Source organism: Oryzias latipes, chromosome 20 (assembly GCF_053564925.1).
Source record: "Oryzias latipes strain Hd-rR chromosome 20, Olatipes_Hd-rR_3.1".
Classification (NCBI taxonomy): Eukaryota; Metazoa; Chordata; class Actinopteri; order Beloniformes; family Adrianichthyidae; genus Oryzias; species Oryzias latipes.
In genome coordinates, this window is record NC_136256.1 from 13,765,515 (window position 1) to 13,792,641 (window position 27,127).

A 27,127-nucleotide genomic window follows, 5' to 3' on the forward strand; every position below is an offset into this window, starting at 1 on the left:
TCCAAATCAAGTCCTTGGTGGAACTTTCATCCTGATGAATACTCAGAGTTCATTTAAAGAGACTCAAACCTCAAGTAGCAATTCTGCCAACTTTGCAATCTCCAAAGCTGACATTGAAAATGAAGGGTCGTACCAGTGTCAGTATCAGAAAAACGCACATCGAACTTTCACTTCTCCATTAAGCAACTCTGTCAGAGTTTCTGTAAACGGTAAGAAATCCACACAATCCGGAAAGTCTTGAAGAACTACATCTCTTTGGCTGAAATATAAATAGTGTTTTTTTGTTCATAAGCTTCTATTTTTTGCAGTTTTCCTCAGTGTAAGAATTTTCTCAACCAAAAACTGAAATGCTATTAAAAAACCTCTTTCTTTGTTGTAGTCAGAGGTTGGAGAACCGGCCTGAAAATAAGAAATTTGTTGTTGCTTTGTTTGTCAAAACACTTCCAGTAACAATCCTGATAAGAGATATTTTGTTGTAGAAATGCCTAATATTAGAAAGAACTTAACCCATCTTTTCAGGCTTAAGGCTGTTTAAGCTCATATTTGTGGACTTACACCAGCATTTGCATCTTTGTTTAAGAAACACCCCAATATTTTGGTATATCCTGGATGATGTCCTGCTTTTTTTATTATTTTTTTTCATAACATTTTTTATTTATTTTTTTAAAAAATTTTTAAATTTAGTTATTTATTTATTTATTTATATTTTTTTAAGGATGTCCTGCTTTTGGTGATGTCAGACATCTTCTTCTGAGTCATAATAAATAGAACAACAGAACAAGCCCACTTCTCTGTGCTGGCTGTCCTGTGATTGGCTCACTGTTCAAAGTTGGAACCTTCCATCTCCTTAATATTCAGAAACACCAACAGATGGAGGGACATTTGGAAATATACTTTAAGCATTAAGAATGTCAATTGGTCTGCATCTTTAAGAAAAATTATTCAAAGCTATTCATAAATTATTCGTTTACAGTAAATTTGGGTTTTCCTTTAATCACAGATGGTCACATATAATTGTATCAATACAAAAAAACTCTGATATTCTGGATTTTGACTTTTGTTCCATAAACAATCTCAAAATGAAACGTACACCTCAAAAACATCTTAGTTGGTTTAATCTACAATGGATGATCTGAAGTATTGTGTGTTTTCACAGTGAGCCTACAGGCGCCCAACATCTCACTAACTTCTCCTGGAGCAGAGTTGGTCTGGGGCCCTGGAGAAGCAGAGATCACTGGTGGTCTGAACTTTACCATCACCTGCTCCATTAACCCTGAATCTCCTCAGGGTCATTTCTTTCTCGTCATTTCTGGATTCAACATGACTACCAACAGCTCAGCAGTCAACAACGCAGCCTCTTTTACCTTTCCTGTGGCCGAGTTAAAACACCAGGGTAACTACAGCTGTTTGTACCAGGTTACCCTGTCTGGACGCACTGTGGCCTCTGCTGAGTCAGCACCCATCACTGTTGTTGTGAGGCGTAAGTAAAGTGAAACACACCAATATAAAACATTTGCAGTTCATAATATGACCACTAGGGGCTGGTTTTTGATAGTCCCACATTTACATTAGTTTTAAAAAGATTGATTCACTGTTTATTGGTTATTGTTCATGGCCATTTAACTATGAATGAAAGATAGGTCAAAAATAAAACAAGCCATGGACAATAGGGTCAGTCAGAAGAAACATACCTGAAGTATTGAGAATGTCTATCGGTCTGCATCTTTAAGTAAAATTATTTCAGACTATTCATAAATAATTCATTTAAAGTATATTTGGGTTTTCCATTAATCACAGGTGGTCACATAAAATCATATCAATACAAAAAAACTCTGTTATTCTGGAATTCTCACTTTCGTCCCATAAACAATCTCAAAATGAAGTGTACACCTCAAAAACATCCTGATTAGTTGGCTTCATCTTCAATGGATGATCTGAAACTCGTAAATTACATCATTGTTTTGTGTTTTCACAGTGAGCCTACAGGCGCCCAACATCTCACTAACTTCTCCTGGTGCAGATTTGGTCTGGGGCCCTGGAGAAGCAGAGATCACTGGTGGTCTGAACTTTACCATCACCTGCTCCATCAACCCTGAATCTCCTCAGGGTCGTTTCTTTCTCGTCATATCTGGATTCAACATGACTACCAACAGCTCAGCAGTCAACAACGCAGCCTCCTTTACCTTTTCTGTGGCCGAGTTAAAACACCATGGTAACTACAGCTGTTTGTACCAGGTTACCCTGTCTGGACGCACCGTGGCCTCTGCTGAGTCAGCACCCATCACTGTTGTTGTGAGGCGTAAGTAAAGTGAAACACACCAATATAAAACATTTGCAGTTCATAATATGACCACTAGGGGCTGGTTTTTGATAGTCCCACATTTACATTAGTTTTAAAAAGATTGATTCACTGTTTATTGGTTATTGTTCATGGCCATTTAACTATGAATGAAAGATAGGTCAAAAATAAAACAAGCCATGGACAATAGGGTCAGTCAAAAGAAACATACCTGAAGCATTAAGAATGTCTATCGCTCTGCATCTTTAAGTGCAAATTATTTCAGACTATACATAAATAACTCATTTACAGTATATTTGGGTTTTCCATTAATCACAGGTGGTCACATAAAATCATATCAATACAAAAAAACTTGGATATTCTGGATTTCTGACTTTCGTCCAATAAACTATCTCAAAATGAAATGTACACCTCAAAAACATCCTGATTAGTTGGCTTCATCTCCAATGGATGATCTGACATTCTTAAATTACCTCATTGTTTTGTGTTTTCACAGTGAGCCTACAGGCGCCCAACATCTCACTAACTTCTCCTGGTGCAGATTTGGTCTGGGGCCCTGGAGAAGCAGAGATCACTGGTGGTCTGAACTTTACCATCACCTGCTCCATTAACCCTAAATCTCCTCATGGTCATTTCTTTCTCATCATTTCTGGATTCAACATGACTACCAACAGCCCAGCAGTCAACAACGCAGCCTCCTTTACCTTTCCTGTGGCAGAGTTAAAACACCAGGGTAACTACAGCTGTTTGTACCAGGTTACCCTGTCTGGACGCACCGTGGCCTCTGCTGAGTCAGCACCCATCACTGTTGTTGTGAAGCGTAAGTAAAGTGAAACACACCAATATAAACATTTGCAGTTCATAATATGACCACTAGGGGCTGGTTTTTGATAATCCCACATTTACATTAGTATGAAAAAGATTGATTCATTGTTTATTGGTTATTGTTCATGGCCATTTAACTATGAATGCAAGATAGGTCAAAAATAAAACAAGCCATGGACAATAGGGTCAGTCAGAAGAAACATACCTGAAGTATTGAGAATGTCTATCGGTCTGCATCTTTAAGTGAAATTATTTCAGACTATACATAAATAACTCATTTACAGTATATTTGGGTTTTCCATTAATCACAGGTGGTCACATAAAATCATATCAATACAAAAAACTTGGATATTCTGGATTTCTGACTTTCGTCCAATAAACTATCTCAAAATGAAATGTACACCTCAAAAACATCCAGATTAGTTGGCTTCATCTTCAATGGATGATCTGAAATTCTTAAATTACATCATTGTTTTGTGTTTTCACAGTGAGCCTACAGGCGCCCAACATCTCACTAACTTCTCCTGGTGCAAAGTTGGTCTGGGGCCCTGGAGAAGCAGAGATCACTGGTGGTCTGAACTTTACCATCGCCTGCTCCATTAACCCTGAATCTCTTCATGGTCATTTCTTTCTCGTCATTTCTGGATTCAACATGACAAGCAACAGCCCAGCAGTCAACAACGCAGCCTCCTTTACCTTTCCTGTGGCAGAGTTAAAACACCAGGGTAACTACAGCTGTTTGTACAAGGTTACCCTGTCTGGACGCACCGTAGCCTCTGCTGAGTCAGCACCCATCACTGTTGTTGTGAGGCGTAAGTAAAGTGAAGCATACCAATAAAAACATTTGCAGTTCATAATATGACCACTAGGGAATGGTTTTGGATGGTCCCACATTTACATTAGTATGAAAAAGATTGATTCATTGTTTATTGGTTACTGTTCATGCCAATTTAACTATGAATGCAAGATAGGACAAAAATAAAACAAGCCATGGACAATTGGGTCAGTCAGAAGAAACATACCTGAAGTATTAAGAATGTCTATCGCTCTGCATCTTTAAGTGAAATTATTTCAGACTATTCATAAATAACTCATTTACAATATATTTGGGTTTTCCATTAATCACAGGTGGTCACATAAAATCATATCAATACAAAAAACTTGGAGATTCTGGATTTCTGACTTTTGTCCCATAAACAATCTCAAAATGAAATGTACACCTCAAAAACATCCAGATTAGTTGGCTTCATCTTCAATGGATGATCTGAAACTCGTAAATTACATCATTGTTTTGTATTTTCACAGTGAGCCTACAGGCGCCCAACATCTCACTAACTTCTCCTGGAGCAGAGTTGGTCTGGGGCCCTGGAGAAGCAGAGATCACTGGACGTCTGAACTTTACCATCACCTGCTCCATCAACCCTGAATCTCCTCATGGTCATTTCTTTCTCGTCATATCTGGATTCAACATTACTACCAACAGCTCAGCAGTCAACAACGCAGCCTCCTTTACCTTTTCTGTGGCAGAGTTAAAACACCAGGGTAACTACAGCTGTTTGTACCAGGTTACCCTGTCTGGACGCACTGTGGCCTCTGCTGAGTCAGCACCCATCACTGTTGTTGTGAGGCGTAAGTAAAGTGAAACACACCAATATAAAACATTTGCAGTTCATAATATGACCACTAGGGGCTGGTTTTTGATAGTCCCACATTTACATTAGTTTTAAAAAGATTGATTCACTGTTTATTGGTTATTGTTCATGGCCATTTAACTATGAAGGAAAGATAGGTCAAAAATAAAACAAGCCATGGACAATAGGGTCAGTCAAAAGAAACATACCTGAAGCATTAAGAATGTCTATCGCTCTGCATCTTTAAGTGCAAATTATTTCAGACTATACATAAATAACTCATTTACAGTATATTTGGGTTTTCCATTAATCACAAGTGGTCACATAAAATCATATCAATACAAAAAAACTTGGATATTCTGGATTTCTGACTTCCGTCCAATAAACTATCTCAAAATGAAATGTACACCTCAAAAACATCCTGATTAGTTGGCTTCATCTCCAATGGATGATCTGACATTCTTAAATTACCTCATTGTTTTGTGTTTTCACAGTGAGCCTACAGGCGCCCAACATCTCACTAACTTCTCCTGGTGCAGATTTGGTCTGGGGCCCTGGAGAAGCAGAGATCACTGGTGGTCTGAACTTTACCATCACCTGCTCCATTAACCCTAAATCTCCTCATGGTCATTTCTTTCTCATCATTTCTGGATTCAACATGACTACCAACAGCCCAGCAGTCAACAACGCAGCCTCCTTTACCTTTCCTGTGGCAGAGTTAAAACACCAGGGTAACTACAGCTGTTTGTACCAGGTTACCCTGTCTGGACGCACCGTGGCCTCTGCTGAGTCAGCACCCATCACTGTTGTTGTGAAGCGTAAGTAAAGTGAAACACACCAATATAAACATTTGCAGTTCATAATATGACCACTAGGGGCTGGTTTTTGATAATCCCACATTTACATTAGTATGAAAAAGATTGATTCATTGTTTATTGGTTATTGTTCATGGCCATTTAACTATGAATGCAAGATAGGTCAAAAATAAAACAAGCCATGGACAATAGGGTCAGTCAGAAGAAACATACCTGAAGTATTGAGAATGTCTATCGGTCTGCATCTTTAAGTGAAATTATTTCAGACTATACATAAATAACTCATTTACAGTATATTTGGGTTTTCCATTAATCACAGGTGGTCACATAAAATCATATCAATACAAAAAACTTGGATATTCTGGATTTCTGACTTTCGTCCAATAAACTATCTCAAAATGAAATGTATACCTCAAAAACATCCAGATTAGTTGGCTTCATCTTCAATGGATGATCTGAAATTCTTAAATTACATCATTGTTTTGTGTTTTCACAGTGAGCCTACAGGCGCCCAACATCTCACTAACTTCTCCTGGTGCAAAGTTGGTCTGGGGCCCTGGAGAAGCAGAGATCACTGGTGGTCTGAACTTTACCATCGCCTGCTCCATTAACCCTGAATCTCTTCATGGTCATTTCTTTCTCGTCATTTCTGGATTCAACATGACAAGCAACAGCCCAGCAGTCAACAACGCAGCCTCCTTTACCTTTCCTGTGGCAGAGTTAAAACACCATGGTAACTACAGCTGTTTGTACCAGGTTACCCTGTCTGGACGCACCGTAGCCTCTGCTGAGTCAGCACCCATCACTGTTGTTGTGAGGCGTAAGTAAAGAGAAACACGCCAATAAAAACATTTGCAGTTCAAAATATGACCACTAGGGGCTGGTTTTGGATGGTCCCACATTTACATTAGTATGAAAAAGATTGATTCATTGTTTGATGGTTATTGTTCATGCCAATTTAACTATGAATGCAAGAAAGGACAAAAATAAAACAAGCCATGGACAATCGGGTCAGTCAGAAGAAACATACCTGAAGCATTAAGAATGTCTATCGCTCTGCATCTTTAAGTGAAATTATTTCAGACTATTCATGAATAACTCATTTACAGTAAATTTGGGTTTTCCCTTAGTCACAGGTGGTCACTGTAAATTTGGGGTTTTCCATTAATCACAGGTGGTCACATAAAATCGTACCAATACAAGAAAAAACTCTGATATTCTGGACTTTGACTTCAGTCCCATAAACAATCTCAAAATGAAATGTACACCTCAAAAACATCCTGATTAGTTGGCTTTATCTCCAATGGATGATCTGAAACTCTTAAATTACCTCATTGTTTTGTGTTTTCACAGTGAGCCTACAGGCGCCCAACATCTCACTAACTTCTCCTGGTGCAGAGTTGGTCTGGGGTCCTGGAGAAGCAGAGATCACTGGTGGTCTGAACTTTACCATCACCTGCTCCATTAACCCTGAATCTCCTCAGGGTCATTTCTTTCTCATCATTTCTGGATTCAACATGACTACCAACAGCCCAGCAGTCAACAACGCAGCGTCCTTTACCTTTCCTGTGGCAGAGTTAAAACACCAGGGTAACTACATCTGTTTGTACCAGGTTACCCTGTCTGGACGCACCGTGGCCTCTGCTGAGTCAGCACCCATCACTGTTGTTGTGAGGAGTAAGATGCAGCAACAAATAATTACAAAAAAAAACAGTAAGTTGCCAGTTTACAGTTTGATTTAACTTAATTGATTTCCATCATTGTAGTTGACCCATCTACTGGTTTATTCTTAATATTAGTCATATGCACCTGTACGGGACGGGGTTGAGCATGGTAGAGTAAATTCCACTAAGCTTTCTTTGGAATCTTTTATGACTTGGACCAAACACTTTGGTTTGACTAGATTTTGTGCCATTTTGATATTTTTATTCAAATTTTTCCAAATGCTTCTAACTTTACTAAGCTTTAACCCCTTGTTCATGTTTCCCAACAAAAAGCATTTATTTCTCCTTGACTGATCTAAAACTGTAAAATATTGTCTCTTCCAGAATCTTTGCTGCTGCTGATCTGTGCAGTATTTGGTAGAACCCTGTTCCTGTTGCTTTTTGTCTTGTTCCTGGTCTATCTTGTCCACAGGAGAAGCAAACAACCCAAACAGCCAGTGGTTCTTTTCCAGACTCAAAGTGTGTGTTCATGAAGTTTCCAAAAGTTTAGATTTACTATTTGATAAAGGGGCCATTTAACTGTGCTTTTTGTGTTTCAGGGTTCACCAGAGAGGACAGAGGGATTTGTGAGGCAGAAGCAGATGAAGGCAAAGGAAATGATTATGGAGATGAGACAAATCTCTATGAAGAATGTAGTCCACCATCCTTCAAAGAGTGTATGAGTGCTAAGAGTGAAAAACAAACAAAGGAAAAAGAGGAAGAGAACAAAGAAACCAGCAATGACGAAAACTATTGTAACAATGTAATTTTGCCTGTCCAGTAAACTGTTCAGATATGGTTTAATCTGGCTCTGATTTAGGATTTTCAGCTTTGTAAGGTTTGTTCCCAGATCCAAGACTTTTGCTTAACCCTTTAACACCAGAGCTTTAGTTCCAGTGTTGACATTCTATGACTTACTTTGACTCTTTAACCATTTATGTAATAAACATAATTGCAACAGATTCTGTAATTGACAAAGCATCTTATTACTGATATGCAACACTTAATGACTGTTGCTTCAGATTCTGTTGGAATTATGTGTATTGCGTAAAATGTTGAGGACTTGTGGTAGTTCAAGAAGGATGTAATTTCAAGTCACCTGTGATAAAGAGTTGTCGCTTTAACACAGAACCTTCAAAATGTGCTGCAATATTAAAATGTTTATGCAACAAATTCAAACCAACTGACTCTAATAAGAAGAAAATCAGCAATCTGCTTTACTCCGCCTTAGAATCTGCTGGAATCACATTATTGTGTAAAGGGTCAAAAAGTTGAAGTAATTTGGAAAGCGTGTGCTATTTCAGTCAGACAACTTATGCTATAGATATAGCTTTATTTCCCATATGATTTCTTTTAGGTTGGCAGAAGGCTCTGATCAGATACAATAAAACAAATTCTCCATATAGAAAACTTCGGGTACAGAACTACCCCTAACGGAGCTCATAGGTGGAAATAGATGAAGAGGGCGTAAAGCGCAAAACTAGTTCTCAAGTAGGACACGGAATAGATGAGTTCATTGGGCTGAATCGCCTGTTGGGAGGTGTAAACGCACTGCTGAGCTCCCTGGCTGAAATTCTCCCAGGGTTGTTCATGTCCTTTTGTTGCCAATAGCTCTGGTGGTAAAGGTTAAACACAAATACCTTAAAGATGGACATGTCTCATTTCATCAAACTTTAATCATCTCATCCAGAAAACAACAGCAAATAACAGAATATGGTTTGTATTGGCAGAAAGGATTATTTAACTTTTGTTTTAGAGCACAACACATATAAACATACTGTTCCTATCAAATCTCTCATAATTTTAAATTGAAGATAGAAAGTAAATATTTTATGTGCTAAATACGTTTTTTTTTTCTTTAAGATTCTTACATTAATTTTTTATTTTGTTTCCTCTATTTTGGTTTTATTTTATTGCTTTTAAAACTTTACTAGTTTACATTAAGTCTATCAATTTCAGGGCCTATTCTTCTATGCATACCTTTAAGAGCTGTGATGTTTTGGGGCTGTTGCTGAGCAACACAGATCTTCGACTCCCTCTCCACAGGTTCCTCTGTTGAACTGAGGTCTTAAAACTGGCTTGGTCACTCAAGACCTCCTGCTGGACTAATTTCGCCTCAAACTGATGGTGGACATCAGTTTGTGTCTGGATTTTCCATCAAGCTTTTGGGATTAAAAAACGTTGTGTATTTTATTTCATTAGTAAATGTTCAAAACAGTTAAAAAAACAAAATTAAAATAAAGTATAGTTATACAACTCTTCAAAACTTTCATCATATACACTGTACATGCATTATTAGAAAAAAAGAAAAACTCCTGAACTACAAATTGAAGTAGAGAATTTAATGTTTTTGTCAGGAACAAACCATTACTGGATAAGATCAGTTTGAGCTCTGGGTTTTTATATATCAATGACCAGCTATAGTGCTTTAATCAGGACTGTAAGACTCCACTGCAGGCCATGTGTTCCAGGAACCCCAGCACATGGTCAACCTTACTTCCCTAGGCTTAGTGTGCCCACAGTTCCCTTGTGAACACAACCAGGTTCTCTCCCTTTCTGATTGTCAATGGAAATCACCCACCAGGAGTAGTTGGCATCTGCATCTGGTAGAGTAGCCATGGTACAGCATTATCAACTGACTTGATGGAGTTTCTGGAGAAAGTTAATAACCCAGTTGAATTGGTATAATCCTGACCAGCCATGTTGTCTGTATGGCAGCCAGACTTGGGAGGGGGACAATGACACAGTTTATCTGCTGTGGTGCAGTGGTAGAACCCTACAATAGAGGTGTCAAAATTTTACGTTATTGCAATTGAATAAATACAGACAATTCAGTCCTTTTTTAAAAATTGCATAAATTTCATTTTACATAACTCACTGCTGGATGGCTCAGTTGTATGCAGGACTGGCACTTGGGAAACCAGGGTGGCGTTGAGCTCAATCCAGTGTGGGTCCTTTGGCAAGACCCTTTACGCTACTGCCAAACTATGTAGCCACAAGGGGGCCCAATTGTGGGTCTCTCTGTGCCGGTTCTCAGCCCGAATAAAATACAGGGTTGTGTCAGGACGTGACAAAACCAAACCAAATGTCGGAATCAGTGAAAGCTGATTTGCTGTGGCGACCCCTGAAGGGATATGCCTAAAGAAAACAAATCTCCTTTACCATAAGTATTGTGGTTTTCTCAAATAGAGTATAAAATAAGGCTCCAACTATTTGCTTAAATTCATTTTTATCGGAACTCAGCTGAAATATGTGGAATAAGGTCAACATATGCACTATGGTAGGCCATTAATAAAAAGTTTATGATACATATTTTTTGGGATTGCGCAGAAGTGACTCTGCTTTTTGTTAATGTGTTAAATTAGAGCACTCTAAACCTAATAGTTTTTTCCTCTAAAGTTCAGGATTTACAATAATATCCCTTGTTGATGTAAAAGTAAAATCTGGCAGTCTGTTCTAATAGAAAAACTTCATGAAGCCACTTTTTTAGATGTATTTTCATATTTTACTGCACCACAATGTCACCAATTTAAATAAAATGTCTCAAATTGAGGCTTTTACAGCAACAACTATGTCAGATTAAAATTAGATTAATTAATCACAAATCACTATTACTTGCACAAAAATGATCACATGACAGCAAAACCCTGTCATACTTCTGATTGTTTGAAGTTAATGCCATGTATGATGGGGAGCCACCATCAGTGTGTAATTGTGTGTGTGCATGGGTGAATGGGACTGTGATTGTGCATGTATTCTGTGCTTTTGGTCTCAATCAGGATAGAAAAGCCTTCATGTGTATAAAACTTAAGCCATTTACATAATTTTTTGTTTCTCATCTCCTTTTTTCCATGAGGTGTTGGTGCATTCCTAACAGCAAACAATGGAAAACCACAGCTGGGACATGACCCTTTTGACTGAAACTAAATTGCAAGAGTCTGCCTTAAATCCATCACTCCAAAAATCCCACTTAAACTGCTCTTTTTTTTCATTGAAAATATATTTTTTTCTTAATTAGGTAGGACTTTATCAACAGCTTTTCATGACACATGATAAACTTATTAATTACACAAGAGCATTGTTCTAAAAGCTTTGTGACCTGGCTCCTTATTCTGCCGGAAGTAGCCATCAAGATATGGTACACTGTAGTCATGAAGGGATGGACGTGGTCAGCAACAATACTCAGGAAGGCTGTGGCATTGTAACTATAACCCTCCCTTACTGATACTTCTCTGGGGACCCCGAGGTTTTGCATTGTGTTTGTGATGTTGATGAGAGGAAGCGTCACACGGAGCTTCAGAAACAACAGTTGGTTCAGGGATTGCAGTTGAGGTGAAGACCAAATAGAACAAGCCAGGTATTCATTTTGTTCCCAGAGGAACTCAGGTTCACAAACGCGGGTGGTTTCTCATCCAAGCTCGGGTCCTCTACCAGAGGTCTGGGATCATTGACAATGTGACACACCCTCTGCATGAGGCCTTCGGTAAGAGGAAGAGCAGCTTCAGCAGCAGACTCTTATCCCAACGCTGCACCACGGACAGACTTAGAGAGTCTTTTGTCCCACGAGCCATCAGACTGCACAACACTCTGTGTTGAGAGCTTTTACTTTTGTATTTGATTAAGCCGAATTTCTGGGAAACTTGACTTGTTTTTAAAATTGTTCATACTTTTTTTTAACTTTTTTATCCTTTTAGATTTTTTGTGTTTTTATTTGTTTTTGGAATGATTGTGTATTTTAAGTATGGGCAGCTGGCCAATTAAAATTTCTTTTGGGATCATTAAAGTCTGTCTGTCTGTCTGTCTATCTTTCTTTCCAGGTATCTGTTGTAGCCACTCCTCCAGCTTGGGGATTACTGCCCCGAGTGCTCCAATTACCACAGGCACCACTGTCACCTTCACTTTCAATGCTTTCTCCAGTTCTTCTCTGAGTCCCTGGTATTTCTGCAGTTTCTCGTGTTCCTTCTTCCTGATGTCCGTCACACTAGTACAGTAACTCAGCCTCATTCGTTTGATTTTTTTTTGTTTTTCTGTTGACATTTTTATAAAATCTGCCAGTAAGCTCTGAAAACGAGAAGTACATTTGTGCTGTAGCCCAGTTTAAAAAAAATAATTTTTTTTTAAGCTATTTTTATTTTTGGATTTCCCTATTGCCAAGTTGTGATCACTTTTCCTTCCGGCTTTAAGGACCCACTCCATTAAAAATCATGTTTTTTGTTGTTTTTAACATGTTCTTTTTTCACATGTCTTACAATGGAGGACATATAAAAAGAAAATTAAACTTAAAATTGCATTTCTATGTGACGAAGAAGCCAGAAGCATCTGGCTCAAAACTGTATGGCTGGATAACTCCAGTATCGCTTCAGCATTTTTATAAGTTGCACTGCTAATTTCAGGTTGGGGTTGTGAGGGGCTGTAAGCTAGCGGGAGAAGGTGTCAACGGAGGATTGATGGGTAAACGGGTCTGGTTTACTTTGCGCCAACAGTGCCATCCACAACCCAGAGGCAAATTTTTTAATAAACTCCAGCTGCTCTATAGAAACTATGTCCTACAAAACAACAGATTTTTTTATTTTGGCTTAAAACTGCATAATAATAAAACACCATTTTAAACACTTTTTACAATAGATCAAAATAGGATTAGAGAGGAACTTTAAAGTTCAATTATAATAGTTGAAAGATACAACCCGTCTTAGATAAAGTTGATAGTTTTCTGGTACTTTAGTTATGTTTCCCCAATGGGATCGTTGACGTTGCTTTGGTTGTTCCAGATTATGTGTTTAACCACAACTAAAGTTTGTTCCCATATGAAAATGTTTTTTAATACAGATTTAATACAAATGGAATTTGGGCCCGTGACGTACTTCAACGCTTAACTGTGGATTTGAGTTCGACACCCTTAGTCTTGACCAGATGGCACCAACAATCATGTCATGTTCAAAGTCATTTAAATCCCCAGTCATGGTGCCTCTGTCAGCTTTCCTCCCCCTACCCTTTCTGCTTGGCTCCTGTTTTCTCTCAACTGTGTAACGCTGATCCATCCTCCGCTACTGGGGTGTCTCCGTTTGAGGCCGCCCTCGGGTACTCACCACCTCTGTTTCCGTCCCAGGAATTCGATTTGGCGGTGCCGTCGGTCCAGCAACACCTCCAGCATTGTCTGCGCGTCAGACCAGGGCTGCTCTCCTCCGCACCAAAGAGAGCAACTGCCACATCGCCAATCGACACAGGGTGGTGGGACCCACTTACCAGCCTAGACAGAGGGTCTGGCTCTCGGCGTGGAACATCCCCCTCCAAGCCCTCTACCGGAAACTGGCTCCCAGATACATCGAGATTGACAGGATCATCAATCCTACCTGTGTCCGTCTTAAACTTCCGGCTGCTCTCAAGGTACACCCTTCAATCCATGTCTCCCAAATTAAACCGGTCATTCACAGTCCTCAGTGCCCGCCGTCCGCTTCCCTTCCATCCGCCCGTGTCATTGACGGCGCCCCCGCCTTCAAGGTTAGTCGGGTATTGGATGTCCGACGCCGGGTCAGTGGATGCCAGTTCTTGGTCGACTGGGAGGGTTACGGTCCTGAGGAATGGTCCTGGATCTCCCGCTCCTTCATCCTGGCCCCCTCCCTGATCGAAGACTTTTACCTGGCCCACCCCGATCGGCTTCCTGGACCACCCGGAGGCCGTCGTTGGGGGGGGGGGGGGGGGGGGTACTGTCATGGTGCCTCTGTCATCTCTCCTTCCCCTCCCCTCTCTGCTTGGCTCCAGATTCCTCTCAGCTGTATCTACTCATCTCATCAACCACCAGACCTTCAAAAGGAGATCAAGAACCAGTATTCATCGCCAGTTGGTTGCCCCTGATGGTGCCTAGTTTGGTCTCATGTCTAGTCTAGTCCATGTGCTCATGCTCTCGTCTAACGTTGTTTATGCCTCGCCTTCAGGACCTTCATATCATGAGTGGACACCTGAGTCGCCTGTTCACCTTAGACGAAGAACCTCACGGAGTTCCAAGAACCTCATGCAACACCACAAGCCAATTCTGACCTCCAGCAACGCCATGAGCCATAGCTACTTCCAGCAACTTCACCCGCTGCTCTCCAGCCAAATCAAGATCTCAAGCAACTCCGAATAACATTAAAACTTTACTTACCAACTTACTCACCTTGTGTTTTCCTTCCTTCTTGGGTCTGCCTCGCCTAGCTTGCCATGACATCCTCTTTCTTCCTCATTCTGATGCTCAGTTTGAGCTGCAGCAGGTTGTCTTGACCATGTCTACTTGCCTAAATGGATTGAGCTGCTTGGCTGATGAGAAATTTTCATTAACAAGCCGCTGGACTGGTGTGCCATAAAAACTGCTCAGTGAGTGTAAGTTGCATTTGCTTCTTTCTTTGGGTGTTGGTTTTTTTAGGTTACCCACCTATGGGACAAATACAAGGCTTTAAACCAGCACCACGCCAACTGATAAAGTCACTTAGATGAGTGGTGAAATGTATCAAAAAAGAAGACTTTAAGTCCAGATGCCATGATCCAATTTCAAAACATTTATTGGAAGTGCTAATTCTTTTGAATATTAGGATTTCATATTTGTATATTCTACAGGACTGTATTAAATATTTTTATGACAGAGAAAAAGGTATTCTTCAATTCAATTCAATTCAATTTTATTTGTATAGCCCAAATTCACAACAACAGTTGTATCAACAATTGTAAGGTAAACATACAATCAAAAAGGATCATAAATGCATTGAATTCATTTGGATAATACTAAACTTTAACTAAACAGACTAAACTAAACTGGATATCCCTGCCCTTAGACCTCCCTTTCGCGGTAAGGAAAAACTCTGTCCCCCAGAACGGACAGACGATGTTCCAGAACTCTTAGAGAATAATTAGCTTATCTAACGCTACAACTACATATTTAAAGTCCAGCAGATGATCTTCATGCAGATGAAGTTGGGGGACGGCTGGGGGTGCGAGACGAGCCAGAGACAGGATCCACAGCCAAGTGTAGGAGCGGTAGATGCAAGCCAGAGACGAGGTACACGGTTAGGTACAGAAGCACGAATGATCCAACTGAAATCTGGAAGTGACAATAAGCCTGTCGAAAGAAGAATGTTTTAAGTCTTACTTTGAATGTATAAACTGTGTCGGCCTCTCTTACATAAGCTAAAATCTCAAATATTTTTTAAATTCAATTTTTATTTGATTCTTTTTTTCTAATTGATATTCATTTTTGTCTATAGGCATTGCATTGTGAAGTGTTGTATTAGCAAAGACAAAAAAAAAGCCTTTTTATACCTAATTTTAATGCTAAGTGACCAAATGAATTAAAATAAAATAATAATAATAATAATTAAATAACAGTGAATCTAAAGGGCTGCAGAACTATAGTAAAGTTCAGGTAGTTGTTAAATTGACTCACCTTTAACCCTTGTGCTAAACTAGGCACTTTAACAATCAGAGACAGTGCACTGAACTTCTTTCTTCAATGATTTGTGATCTTCATTGGTTTCTGTGAATTACATGTAATCCTCTTCAACTTTATCCACCTTTGTCATGGTAAGGAGAACACGTCAATGTAAGGGTGGGGACATAGGATAGCACAGGGGTTAAGGTAGCGTCAGAACCAAGAGAGGACAAGTGCCTACACATGGAGTTGGATTTTGATCTAGAGGGCAAATATGTCACATAAATTTACAGAATGTTTTTTTTTTTTTTTTACTTGTCCTGTCCAACAGCTGAGTAAACAGATGGGAGCTGAAGGCCTCTTGTGTTGGACATGTTTTATTTTAACAATAGGGGTTATGATTCTTCAGACAAACCAGAGGTATGTCTGAATAAACCCCTTTTGTAATCAAGGCCAAACCTTATTCATTTTAGTCATATTTAAAAATCTTTTGTGTTGGACGGAAAAGGTAATGAGGGAAGAAGAGAGAGGGATGTTAGAGTGTGTGTGTGGGGGGGGTGGGGGGTGGGGGGTAGGAGGGTGATTATAGAAGGGGGGGCATAAAACCATGAAGCAGCATAAGACAACAAGTTGCTGGATGTTTATAATCATTACAATCAGGTTCAGATGTAAATCTAAAAGGGGCGGGGCCTGTCCACACACACACTGAAATGTTGTAACTATACCTGTTGGCTCCAAAAATGTTCGCATGTCAACATGTACACAATACAAATAATGTTCCCACACGCATACTTATGCCTTCAAACCAACTAGTGTGAAATATTTCATTCAACCACGCAAAATATTAGAGCAAAGGTGAGCTAACACCTGTGCTCAAGTAAGTGTTTATGTTCTTCTAAAATGGATGATGGAATGTAAAAATAAGGGAGAGTGCCCACTCATTCCCACATCAAGACCCCTGCCACAGCAGCAGTGGCAGCTAGAACCCCCCCCAACACCTGCATGGCAGCGGATAAAGAACAAACGCCCCCCGGGTGATCACATCCGCCACCTAGGCCAGGGTCTGCAGGACCGCTACAGGGGTCCCCACTGCCAGAGAGCAGGGGAAGCATGGGGGGACAGAGTGCAAGCTCCAGCCCAACCAGAAGACTAGCCCCTCCGGCACGCCTGGAGGGCCCGATGTGGGGCCCCGCCCCAGGAGAGTACCCCAACCCCCAGGAGTTCTGGGCATCCCCCCACCCCACGCTCCAGGCACGAGCCAGGACCCCCAAGAAAAATCCACCCGACGCTCCAGGCTCCTGGCCCATGGTTGGTCCAGTAGAAAGCAAAGCAGTGTCCAGCCATCCCTGCCCAGGAGGATGACACCCAGGGGAAGTGGGGTTCCACAATAGGTGTTGTAAACATGGCCCGACCAGGCTCACTCGCAGTTGGAATTTTGGCAAGACCCAGTACTCAAGGACAAGGACCAGAACCCACACCACAGGGACACCCCCAGGCTCAGCTGTGATGTCATCCCCTGCTCTTGGTTTTGCCAGAGAACTCATGGATCGCTCTCCATCCGTGCTGAGAATTCTGCCGGGCCCAGAAAGCCATCACCCAAGGGATGCGGCCGCCATCGGCGAGAGGCTGGTAATTCCCTTCCAGGGATGGGGTAGGGGACAGATGGTTTACAGAACATTTATAGAATGTTTCCTCCATGTATGTTGCTCATCAGTAGCTGCGTTTACATGCGGAAAGAATGCCTGAATACAGAATACTCTGCCCGGATCAGACTCGTTCGGATCATATCTCTTTCCGATCGAGATATGTGGGTTATGCCGATTGTTGTTCATGTAAACGGTTCATTCCGATCGTGTGTCACTTCTGCTCTGGTTTAACGTCATGCATAGACGGTGTATCGCTCCAGAGAAAGCTTTGAAGCTCAAACAGGACCAACCAGCTGCTCTGCGGAAGCCCGGTGCGAAGCGCCGCTCTGCTCTCGCCGCTCTGCTCTCGCCGCTCTGCTCTCGCCGCTCTGCTCTCGCCGCTCTGCTCTCGCCGCTCTGCTCTCGCCGCTCTGCTCTCCCCGCTCTGCTCTCGCCGCTCTGCTCTCGCCGCTCTGCTCTCGCCGCTCTGCTCTCGCCGCTCTGCTCTCGCCCTGCTGGCTCTCCGCCTCTCACTTCTCTTACGCCCCTCACGAGGGGGTTGCCGGGGAGTAGCGGGACCCTTCGCGGTGCTGGCTCGTGTGCCGGTGGACCGAACGAACTGTGTCTCTGGGGCAGAGCAGCTGGATTAATAACTTTGTGTTCGAAGGGAGGGAGGATGCTTTGTTACGTGTGCGTTTTGTTGTTTGTTTGTGTGTGACTGCGATCCGTCCCGCCGCTCTCGGTTTGCTGCTGTCAGGAGAACCGTTTGTCCTAGCAGAGCTCAGACTTCCAGCACACACAGCGGCTTTGGGGCGGTGTGCGAACTTTTCAAAGCAGAATGTTGCTCAGTCCTTAGAAACCGTTCAAACAATCACATGGATTTGTGTTTCCAGTCGTGTACCGACAAAATAAAGGCTGATGTTATTCCCACATATGTAAGTGCAGCCAAGATGCACATTGCGGCATTTCTCGCATGTTCATCACACAAGACAAATGTTGGTAGCTCCGTTCTTCCACAAAAAAAAGCACTGACGACACGGTAAAAAAATAAAATAATGAGCGAACAGGCACTTCATAATATTTATAACATTAATAAAAACACGCTTGGAAGATCGTCTCGTATATTACCGAGCTGCTGCATAAACGTATATGACAGCAAAGGTTTGTTTACTGTGGTACTCGTTTCCTTTTTTCGTTATTTTCAACACCACTTTGCATGCCCTAATGATTTATTCCGAACGAAAGTGTGACCATGTGTACGTTTGTTCTAATCGGAAAAAGGTTTTCTGTGCCCATGTGCATGGTTGAATTTTAATCCGACCATTGATCCGATCAAGATATTTTGCCCATGTAACCGCAGCTAATGATGACTGATTGAAAGTAAGATTAAGGTTGCCATTAAAGAAACTAGATTTTTAGAGAACGTGAAATTTAGTCAAATGCTGCCTGTGCTTGGATTTGGGCAAGAACTGGAGGAATTAAGAATGTCCTTAAGGGAGAGCTCGATGGTGAATTTCTTTAAAGCCATAGTCAGCATTTTTTGCTGTGTTCACTGAGTGTGCATGGTTTCGTGAGTAAGTGATACTTTCCTGCTGTAATTGTTTTTTTGTTTTTTTAAGGTACTCTAGATTTTTCTCGTTGAGTTTCTCGCAATATCTCATTGCCTTTACTCACAGAAAGGAGAAGTCATGCACTTTCATTACATTTCTTTTTATATGGAAAACACAATCAGCAGTTTTATGTAGAATAAAAAACCACAAAAGGACCCTGTTTTAAAGGGAAACAGAAGATTCTTATAAAAAGGAAGTAACAAATATTTGCTCTCCTTTCTTTTTGCATTCAGATTGGTGACACACAGCAGGAATATCTCGGCCATGTTCACCAAAAAGCAACGAAACTCTCAGTTTCTGACTTTAGGTAAGAGTCACTTTACAAAATCTGGCTTTCTGAAGATTTAAAATTGTGTCTCTGATTTAATTAAAAAAAAGCGTTTTCCCCCCAATTATTTAGTCTCATTTCTTTTGAACTCATTTGCCTCAGGTAAGTGTATTCTCCTATTTCCTTTTCATAATTTGCTATACAAAAATGACTTAGAGAAATAGATTTTTTTGTGATGTGTTTTAAGGTCAGATCAGGCTGGTTGGGTCTGGATCAACTCGCTGCTCTGGAAGAGTTGAAGTCTACCACAATGGATCATGGGGAACAGTGTGCGATGATGACTGGGATCTAAATGATGCAAATGTGGTCTGCAGACAGTTGTCATGTGAACCAGCTTTTCAAGCTCCCGGATCAGCTCATTTTGGTCAAGGATCAGACCCAATCTGGCTGGATGATGTAGCATGTTCAGGCAGTGAAAACTCATTAACACAGTGTGGTCACAGAGGTTATGGAACCCATAACTGTGGTCACGGTGAAGATGCTGGTGTCATCTGCTCAGGTGAGGAGACTTCCTACATTATTGTGAGTTTTATGATAATCCTTTTCTGACATGCTGCTCAGAGTTTGTGATGCTGCCAATCTTCTGCTGAGGCTCTGAACCATTTCCAGGGAAAACATACATTTTTGTGATGTGTTTTAAGATCCGATCAGACTGGTTGGGTCCGGATCGACTCGCTGCTCTGGAAGAGTTGAAGTCCAACACAATGGAGTCTAGGGAAGAGTCTGTGATGATGACTGGGATCTAAATGATGCAAATGTAGTCTGCAGACAGTTGTCCTGTGGGACAGCACTTCATGTTTCTGGATCAGCTCTTTTTGGTCAAGGATCAGACAAAATCTGGCTGGATGATGTAGCGTGTTCAGGGAGTGAAAGCTCATTAAATCAATGCGGCAACAAAGGTTATGGAGAACATAACTGTGGTCACAGTGAAGATGCTGGTGTCATCTGCTCAGGTGAGGAGACTTTTAATCTTCTGAGTCTCTGTACCATTTCTTATTTAGCATGTCAGCTAGACTAAAAATCACAATGTTTATATAGCGACTTGTCGCATTTCAGGCAGGCGCACTCAGCAGTTACAGGTTACTCCCCTAGGGCGGGTCAGTCAATTAACTCACCTGCTCAGCGTCTATTTAAGTAAGGTGCACAATTGTGCTCTTAACTTTAGTGCTCATTCTTCACCCCTCCATCCTCCCCGGCTTCCACCTGTGGGCTCCATTGTGGGGTTTTTGTTACCCGAAAGTTTAAGGAAGAAAAAATGATCTCAAGGTTTTGAATGGAGCCTTATGCCAAAACAAAGTTGTGAATGCCAACCTAAAGATGTTGTGAAATAAATATTCTTCTGCAAGAGTTGTCTGACTGAAATTTGCTTTAACCAAACTTCCCACAGAAAGTCTTGTAAAGCCCAGCATCTCCATGGATCCTGTTGGAGAGGTCTCCTGGGGTCAGAAACTCAGAATCACCTGTTCCACTGCAGCTGAACTTTTGGAAAAAACATTTATTCTCCAAAAGATCTCAGGTTCCTTCAGAGAAACACAAATATCTGCCAGCCGCGCTGCAACGTTCAACATCTCTAAAGTGAATCTTGATCATGATGGATTGTACCTGTGTCACTACGAGAAAACTGTTTCTGGTCAAACGTTCACTTCACCTCTAAGCGACCTACTTAATGTTACTGGTAAGAAACATTTACTTTTTAATTAAAAATGTAATTACTGAAAAACATGAGAAAGGAGTCAGATTCACTTTTTTTTAACACTTATGAATTTTTTCAGTGAACCTCCTAAAGCCCAGACTCTCTGTGAGTTCTATTAATGTTTCCTGGGGTCAGAAATTTGGATTCACTTGTTCAATTCCAACTCAAGTCCTTGGTGGAACTTTCATCCTGATGAATACTCAGAGTTCATTTAAAGAGACTCAAACCTCAAGGAACATTTCTGCCAACTTTGCAATCTCCAAAGCTGACATTGAAAATGACGGGTCGTACCAGTGTCAGTATCAGAAAAAAGGACCACATCGAAATTTCACTTCTCCATTAAGCAACTCTGTCTGAGTTTCTGTAAACGGTAAGAAATCCACACAATTCGGAAAGTCTTGAAAAACTACATCTCTTTGGCTGAAATATAAATTGTGTTTTTTTGTTCATAAGCTTCTATTTTTTGCAGTTTTCCCTGAGTGTGAGAATTTTCTCAACCAAAGTCTGAAATGCTTTTAAAAAACCTCTTTCTTAGTTGTAGTCAGAAATTGGAGAACCGGCCTTAAAATAAGAAATTTGTTGTTGCTTTTTGTATTTGTCACTTCAATTAACAATCTCTTGATTAGAGACATATTGCTGTATTAAGGCTTAGTATTGGAAAGAACTTAACCAGTCTTTTCAGTTTTAAGACTGTGTAAGCTCATCTTTGTGGACTTAAACCAGCATTTGCCCCTTTGTTTAAGAGACAACACCCCAATAATTTTTAATATCCTGGATGATGTCCTGCTTTTGGTGATGTCAGACATCATCTTCTGAGTAATCTAGCCACAGGGGTTGTAAGCCAGTTGCCTCTGTGCCGGTCCCAAGCCCGGATAAATAGAGAGGGTTGCGTCAGGAAGGGCATCCGGCGTAAAAATTGCCAAAATAACCATGCGAATCATCCACAACACTTTTGACATACCGGATCGGTCGAGGCCCGGGTTAACAACGACCGCCACCGATGCTGTTAACCTACAGGGTGTCGGTGGAAATTTGACTACTGTTGGTCGAAGAAAGAGGGGAGGCAGAAGGGTCCGTGGCCAGAGAGAGAAGGGAAAAGGCAGGAACATAGGTTTGAGAATAGGGACTCTTAACGTTGGCACAATGACAGGGAAAGGCAGAGAGCTGGCAGACATGATGGAGAGAAGGAAGGTAGATGTACTGTGTGTGCAGGAGACAAGGTGGAAGGGCAGCAAGGCACGTAGTATTGGAGGAGGATACAAACTGTTCTATCATGGTGTTGATAGGAAGAGAAACGGGGTAGGTGTGATTCTGAAGGGGGAGTTTGTAAACAGTGTTCTAGAGGTGAAAAGAGTCTCAGACAGGATGATGAGCCTAAAGTTAGAAATTGAAGGGGTGATGGTGAATGTAGTCAGTGGGTATGCGCCACAGGTTGGCTGTGAGTTAGAAGTGAAGGAGAGATTCTGGAGTGAGTTGGATGAGGTCATAGAGGGTATCCCCAGAGGAGAGAGAGTTGTTATTGGAGCAGACTTTAATGGGCATGTTGGTGAGGGCAACAGAGGTGATGAGGAGGTGATGGGCAGGTTTGGTGTGAAGGAAAGGAATCTGGAGGGACAGATGGTGGTGGACTTTGCGAAGAGGATGGAAATGGCTGTAGTCAACACTTACTTCCAGAAGAGAGAGGAACATAGAGTGACATACAGAAGTGGAGGTAGGAGTACTCAGGTGGACTACATCCTATGTAGACGAGGTCATTTGAGAGAGGTTAATGACTGCAAGGTGGTGGTAGGAGAGAGTGTAGCCAGACAGCACCACATGGTGGTGTGTAAGATGACTCTGGAGGTCAGGAAGAAGAAAAGAGGGAAAACAGAAAAGAAGACCAAGTGGTGGAAGCTACAGAATGAAGAAACTTGTGAGGAATTTAGGCAGAAGTTGAGACAGGTCCTGGGTGGTCAGGATGAGCTTCCAGATGACTGGGAAACTACAGCAGAGATTATCAGGGAAACAGGTAGGAAGGTGCTAGGTGTGTCATCTGGAAAGAGGAAAGACGGTAAAGAGACTTGGTGGTGGAATGAGGAAGTACAGGAATGCGTCCAGAGGAAGAGGTTGGCTAAAAGGAAGTGGGATGTAGAAAGGACTGAGGAAGGTAGACAGGAGTACAAGGAAGCGCAGCGTAGAGTGAAGAGAGAGGTGGCAAAGGCCAAACAGAAAGCTTACGATGAGCTATATGACAGGTTAGACACAAAGGAAGGAGAGAAGGACTTGTACAGGCTAGCCAGACAGAGAGACAGAGATGGGAAGGACGTGCAACAGATAAGGGTGATTAAGGACAGAGACGGAAAGGTGCTAACAACCCAGGAGAGTGTACAGAAAAGATGGAAGGAGTATTTTGAGGAGCTGATGAACGAGGAAAATGACAGGGAAAGAAGGGAGGAAGATGTGGTTGTTGTGGAGCAGGAAGTAGCAGAGATTGGAAAGGATGAGGTTAGGAAGGCTCTGAAAAGGATGAAGAGCGGAAAGGCCGTTGGTCCTGATGACGTACCTGTGGAGGTATGGAAGTGCTTAGGAGAGACAGCAGTGGAATTTCTAACGAGTTTTTTCAATAGGATTCTAGAGAGTGAGAAGATGCCTGAGGAATGGAGGAGAAGCGTTCTGGTTCCGATCTTTAAGAACAAGGGTGACACGCAGAACTGCAGCAACTATAGAGGAATAAAGTTGATGAGCCACACAATGAAGCTGTGGGAAAGAGTAGTGGAAGCCAGGCTTAGGAAAGAGGTGGAGATTTGTGAGCAGCAGTATGGTTTCATGCCCCGTAAGAGCACCACTGATGCCATTTTTGCTTTGAGAATGTTGATGGAAAAGTACAGAGAAGGTCAGAAGGAGCTGCATTGTGTGTTCGTAGATTTAGAGAAGGCGTATGACAGGGTGCCGAGGGAGGAGCTGTGGTACTGTATGAGGTCGTCTGGAGTGGCAGAGAAGTATGTCAGAGTAGTTCAGGACATGTATGAGAGAAGTATGACGGTGGTGAGATGTGCTGTAGGTCAGACAGAGGAGTTCAAGGTGGAAGTGGGACTACACCAAGGATCAGCTTTGAGTCCTTTTTTGTTTGCTATGCTGATGGACAGGCTGACAGACGAGGTAAGACAGGAATCTCCCTGGACAATGATGTTTGCGGATGACATCGTAATTTGCAGTGAGAGTAGAGAGCAGGTGGAGGAACAGCTAGAGAGGTGGAGGTTTGCTCTGGAAAGAAGAGGCATGAAGGTCAGTCGTAGTAAGACAGAATACATGTGTCTGAACGAGAGGGATCAAGGTAGAAGCGTTAGGTTACAGGGGGCTGAGGTGAAGAAGGTGCAGGAGTTTAAGTACTTGGGGTCAACAGTTCAGTGTGATGGGGAGTGTGGAAAAGAGGTGAAGAGGCGAGTGCAGGCAGGTTGGAGCGGGTGGAGGAAAGTGTCAGGAGTGTTGTGTGACAGAAGAGTGTCAGCAAGACTCAAAGGAAAGGTGTACAAGACAGTGGTGAGACCAGCTCTGCTCTATGGGTTAGAGACGGTAGCAGTGAGACAGAGACAAGAGGCTGAGATGGAGGTAGCGGAGATGAAGATGTTGAGGTTCTCCTTAGGAGTGACCAGGTTAGACAGGATAAGGAACGAGTACATCAGAGGGACGGCTCATGTTGCCTGTGTCAGCGACAAAGTCAGAGAAGCCAGACTGAGATGGTTTGGACATGTTCAGAGGAGGGATAGTGGATATATTGGTAGAAGGATGTTGGAGATGGAGCTGCCTGGCAGGAGGGCAAGAGGACGGCCAAAGAGGAGATACATGGATGTCTTGACAGAGGACATGAAGTTGGCTAATGTTAGGGTAGAAGATGTTCATGATAGAGTGAGGTGGAAAAGGATGATTCGCTGTGGCGACCCCTGATGGGAAAAGCCGAAAGAGAAAGAAGAGACATCATCTTCTGAGTCATAATAAATAGAACTAGTACAAGCCCACTTCTCTGTGCTGGCTGTCCTGTGATTGGCTGTTCAAAGGTGGAACCTTCCATCTCCTTAATATTCAGAAACACCAACAGATGGAGGGACATTTGGAAATATACTTTAAGCATTAAGAATGTCAAATGGTCTGCATCTTTAAGTGAAATTAATTATTAAATTTGGGGTTTCCCTTAATCACAGGTGGTCACATAAAATTGTATCAATACAAAAAAACTCTGAAATTCTGGATTTTGACTTTCGTCCCTTAAACAATCTCAAAATGAAATGAACACCTCAAAAACATCCTGATTAGTTGGCTTTATCTCCAATGGATGATCTGAAACACTTAAATTACCTCATTGTTTTGTGTTTTCACAGTGAGCCTACAGGCGCCCAACATCTCACTAACTTCTCCTGGAGCAGAGTTGGTCTGGGGTCCTGGAGAAGCAGAGATCACTGGTGGTCTGAACTTTACCATCACCTGCTCCATTAACCCTAAATCTCCTCAGGGTCATTTCTTTCTCGTCATGTCTGGATTCAACATGACTACCAACAGCCCAGCAGTCAACAACGCAGCCTCCTTTACCTTTCCTGTGGCAGAGTTAAAACACCAGGGTAACTACAGTTGTTTGTACCAGGTTACCCTGTCTGGACGCACCGTGGACTCTGCTGAGTCAGCACCCATCACTGTTGTTGTGAAGCGTAAGTAAAGTGAAACACACCAATGATAAAACCAACCTCCCACACTCTGTTCCCAAATTTAAAGCTTTAGCAGTTCATAGTATGACCCCTGGGGGCTGGTTTTAGATGGACCCAAATTAGTATGAAAAAGATTGAGTCATTGTTTATTGGTTATTGTTTATGCCAATTTAACTATGAATGCAAGATAGGTCAAAATTAAACACACCATAAAAATAGGTTGAGCATGGTAGAGTAAATTCCACTAAGCCTCCATTAGATTCTTTTATGACTTGGACCAAACACTTTGGTTTGAGTAGATTTTGTGCCATTTTGATATTTTTATTCAAATTCTTCCAACTGCTTCTAACTTTACTTAGCTTTCATCCCTTGTTGATGTTTTCCCACAAAAAGCATTTATTTCTCCTTGACTGATCTAAAACTGTAAAATATTGTCTCTTCCAGAATCTTTGCTGCTGCTGATCTGTGCAGTATTTGGTGGAACCCTGCTCCTGTTGCTCTTCGTCTATTTCCTGGTCTATCTCGTCAACAGGAGAAGAAAACAACCCAAACAGCCAGCGGTTCTTTTCCAGACTCAAAGTGTGTGTTCATGAAGTTTCCAAAAGTTTAGATTTACTATTTGATAAAGGGGCCATTTAACTGTGCTTTTTGTGTTTCAGGGTTCACCAGAGAGGACAGAGGGATTTGTGAGGCAGAAGCAGATGAAGGCAAAGGAAATCATTATGGAGATGAGACAAATCTCTATGAAGAATGTAGTCCACCATCCTTCAAAGAGTGTATGAGTGCTAAGAGTGAAAAACAAACAAAGGAAAAAGAGGAGGAGAACAAAGAAACCAGCGATGACGAAAACTACTGCAACATTGTAACTTTGCCTGTCCAGTAAACTGTTCAGATATGGTTTAATCTGGCTCTGATTTAGGATTTTCAGCTTTGTATGGTTTGTTCCCAGATCCAAGACTTTTGCTTAACCTTTTTACACCACAGCTTTAGTTCCAGTGTTGACATTCTATGACTTACTTTGACTCTTTAACCATTTATGTAATAAACATAATTGCAACAGATTCTGTAATTGACAAAGCATCTTATTACTGATATGCAACACTTAATGACTGTTGCTTCAGATTCTGTTGGAATTATGTGTATTGCGTAAAATGTTGAGGACTTGTGGTAGTTCAAGAAGGATATAATTTCAAGTCACCTGTGATAAAGAGTTGTCGCTTTAACACAGAACCTTCAAAATGTGCTGCAATATTAAAATGTTTATGCAACAAATTCAAACCAACTGACTCTAATAAGAAGAAAATCAGCAATCTGGTTTACTCCGCCTTAGAATCTGTTGGAATCACATTATTGTGTAAAGGGTCAAAAAGTCACAGTAGTTGGGAAAGCGTGTGTTATTTCAGTCAGACAACTTATGCTGTAGATATAGCTTTATTTCCCATATGATTTCTTTTAGTTTGGCAGAAGGCTCTGATCAGATACAATAAAACAAAATCTCCATATAAAACTTCGGGTACAGAACTA

The 27,127-nt window shown here is 41.5% G+C and overlaps 3 protein-coding genes and 1 long non-coding RNA gene across 4 annotated transcripts; all 4 read left to right on the plus strand.

The window, feature by feature from the left end:
• Positions 1-34: 34 nt before the first annotated feature.
• Positions 35-3,944, plus strand: LOC101167265 (immunoglobulin superfamily member 1-like). Its single transcript, XM_023950390.2, has 5 exons — positions 35-209; positions 1,157-1,480; positions 1,976-2,299; positions 2,796-3,119; positions 3,613-3,944. Exons 1-5 carry the CDS (start codon positions 35-37, stop codon positions 3,942-3,944), a joined length of 1,479 nt encoding a protein of 492 aa, XP_023806158.2.
• Positions 3,945-4,413: 469 nt separating this feature from the next.
• Positions 4,414-6,743, plus strand: LOC144988497 (immunoglobulin superfamily member 1-like; the record flags this gene model as incomplete). Its single annotated transcript, XM_078938930.1, has 3 exons — positions 4,414-4,753; positions 5,250-5,573; positions 6,067-6,743. Coding segments are annotated over 3 exons (996 nt in total), but the record flags the coding sequence as incomplete, so codon positions are not given.
• Positions 6,744-6,753: 10 nt separating this feature from the next.
• Positions 6,754-8,077, plus strand: LOC144988230 (uncharacterized). Its single transcript, XR_013652073.1, has 2 exons — positions 6,754-7,753; positions 7,834-8,077. It is a non-coding gene; the product is annotated as an uncharacterized LOC144988230 (long non-coding RNA).
• A 10,715-nt stretch (positions 8,078-18,792) lies between these two features.
• LOC105353568 (uncharacterized) lies at positions 18,793-26,875 on the plus strand. Its single transcript, XM_078938386.1, has 9 exons — positions 18,793-19,213; positions 19,307-19,336; positions 19,422-19,733; positions 19,876-20,187; positions 20,622-20,909; positions 21,007-21,297; positions 25,283-25,606; positions 26,048-26,182; positions 26,263-26,875. The coding sequence occupies exons 7-9, from the start codon at positions 25,432-25,434 to the stop codon at positions 26,484-26,486; spliced, it is 534 nt and encodes a 177-aa protein (XP_078794512.1). The 5' UTR covers positions 18,793-19,213; positions 19,307-19,336; positions 19,422-19,733; positions 19,876-20,187; positions 20,622-20,909; positions 21,007-21,297; positions 25,283-25,431; the 3' UTR covers positions 26,487-26,875.
• Positions 26,876-27,127: the final 252 nt, after the last annotated feature.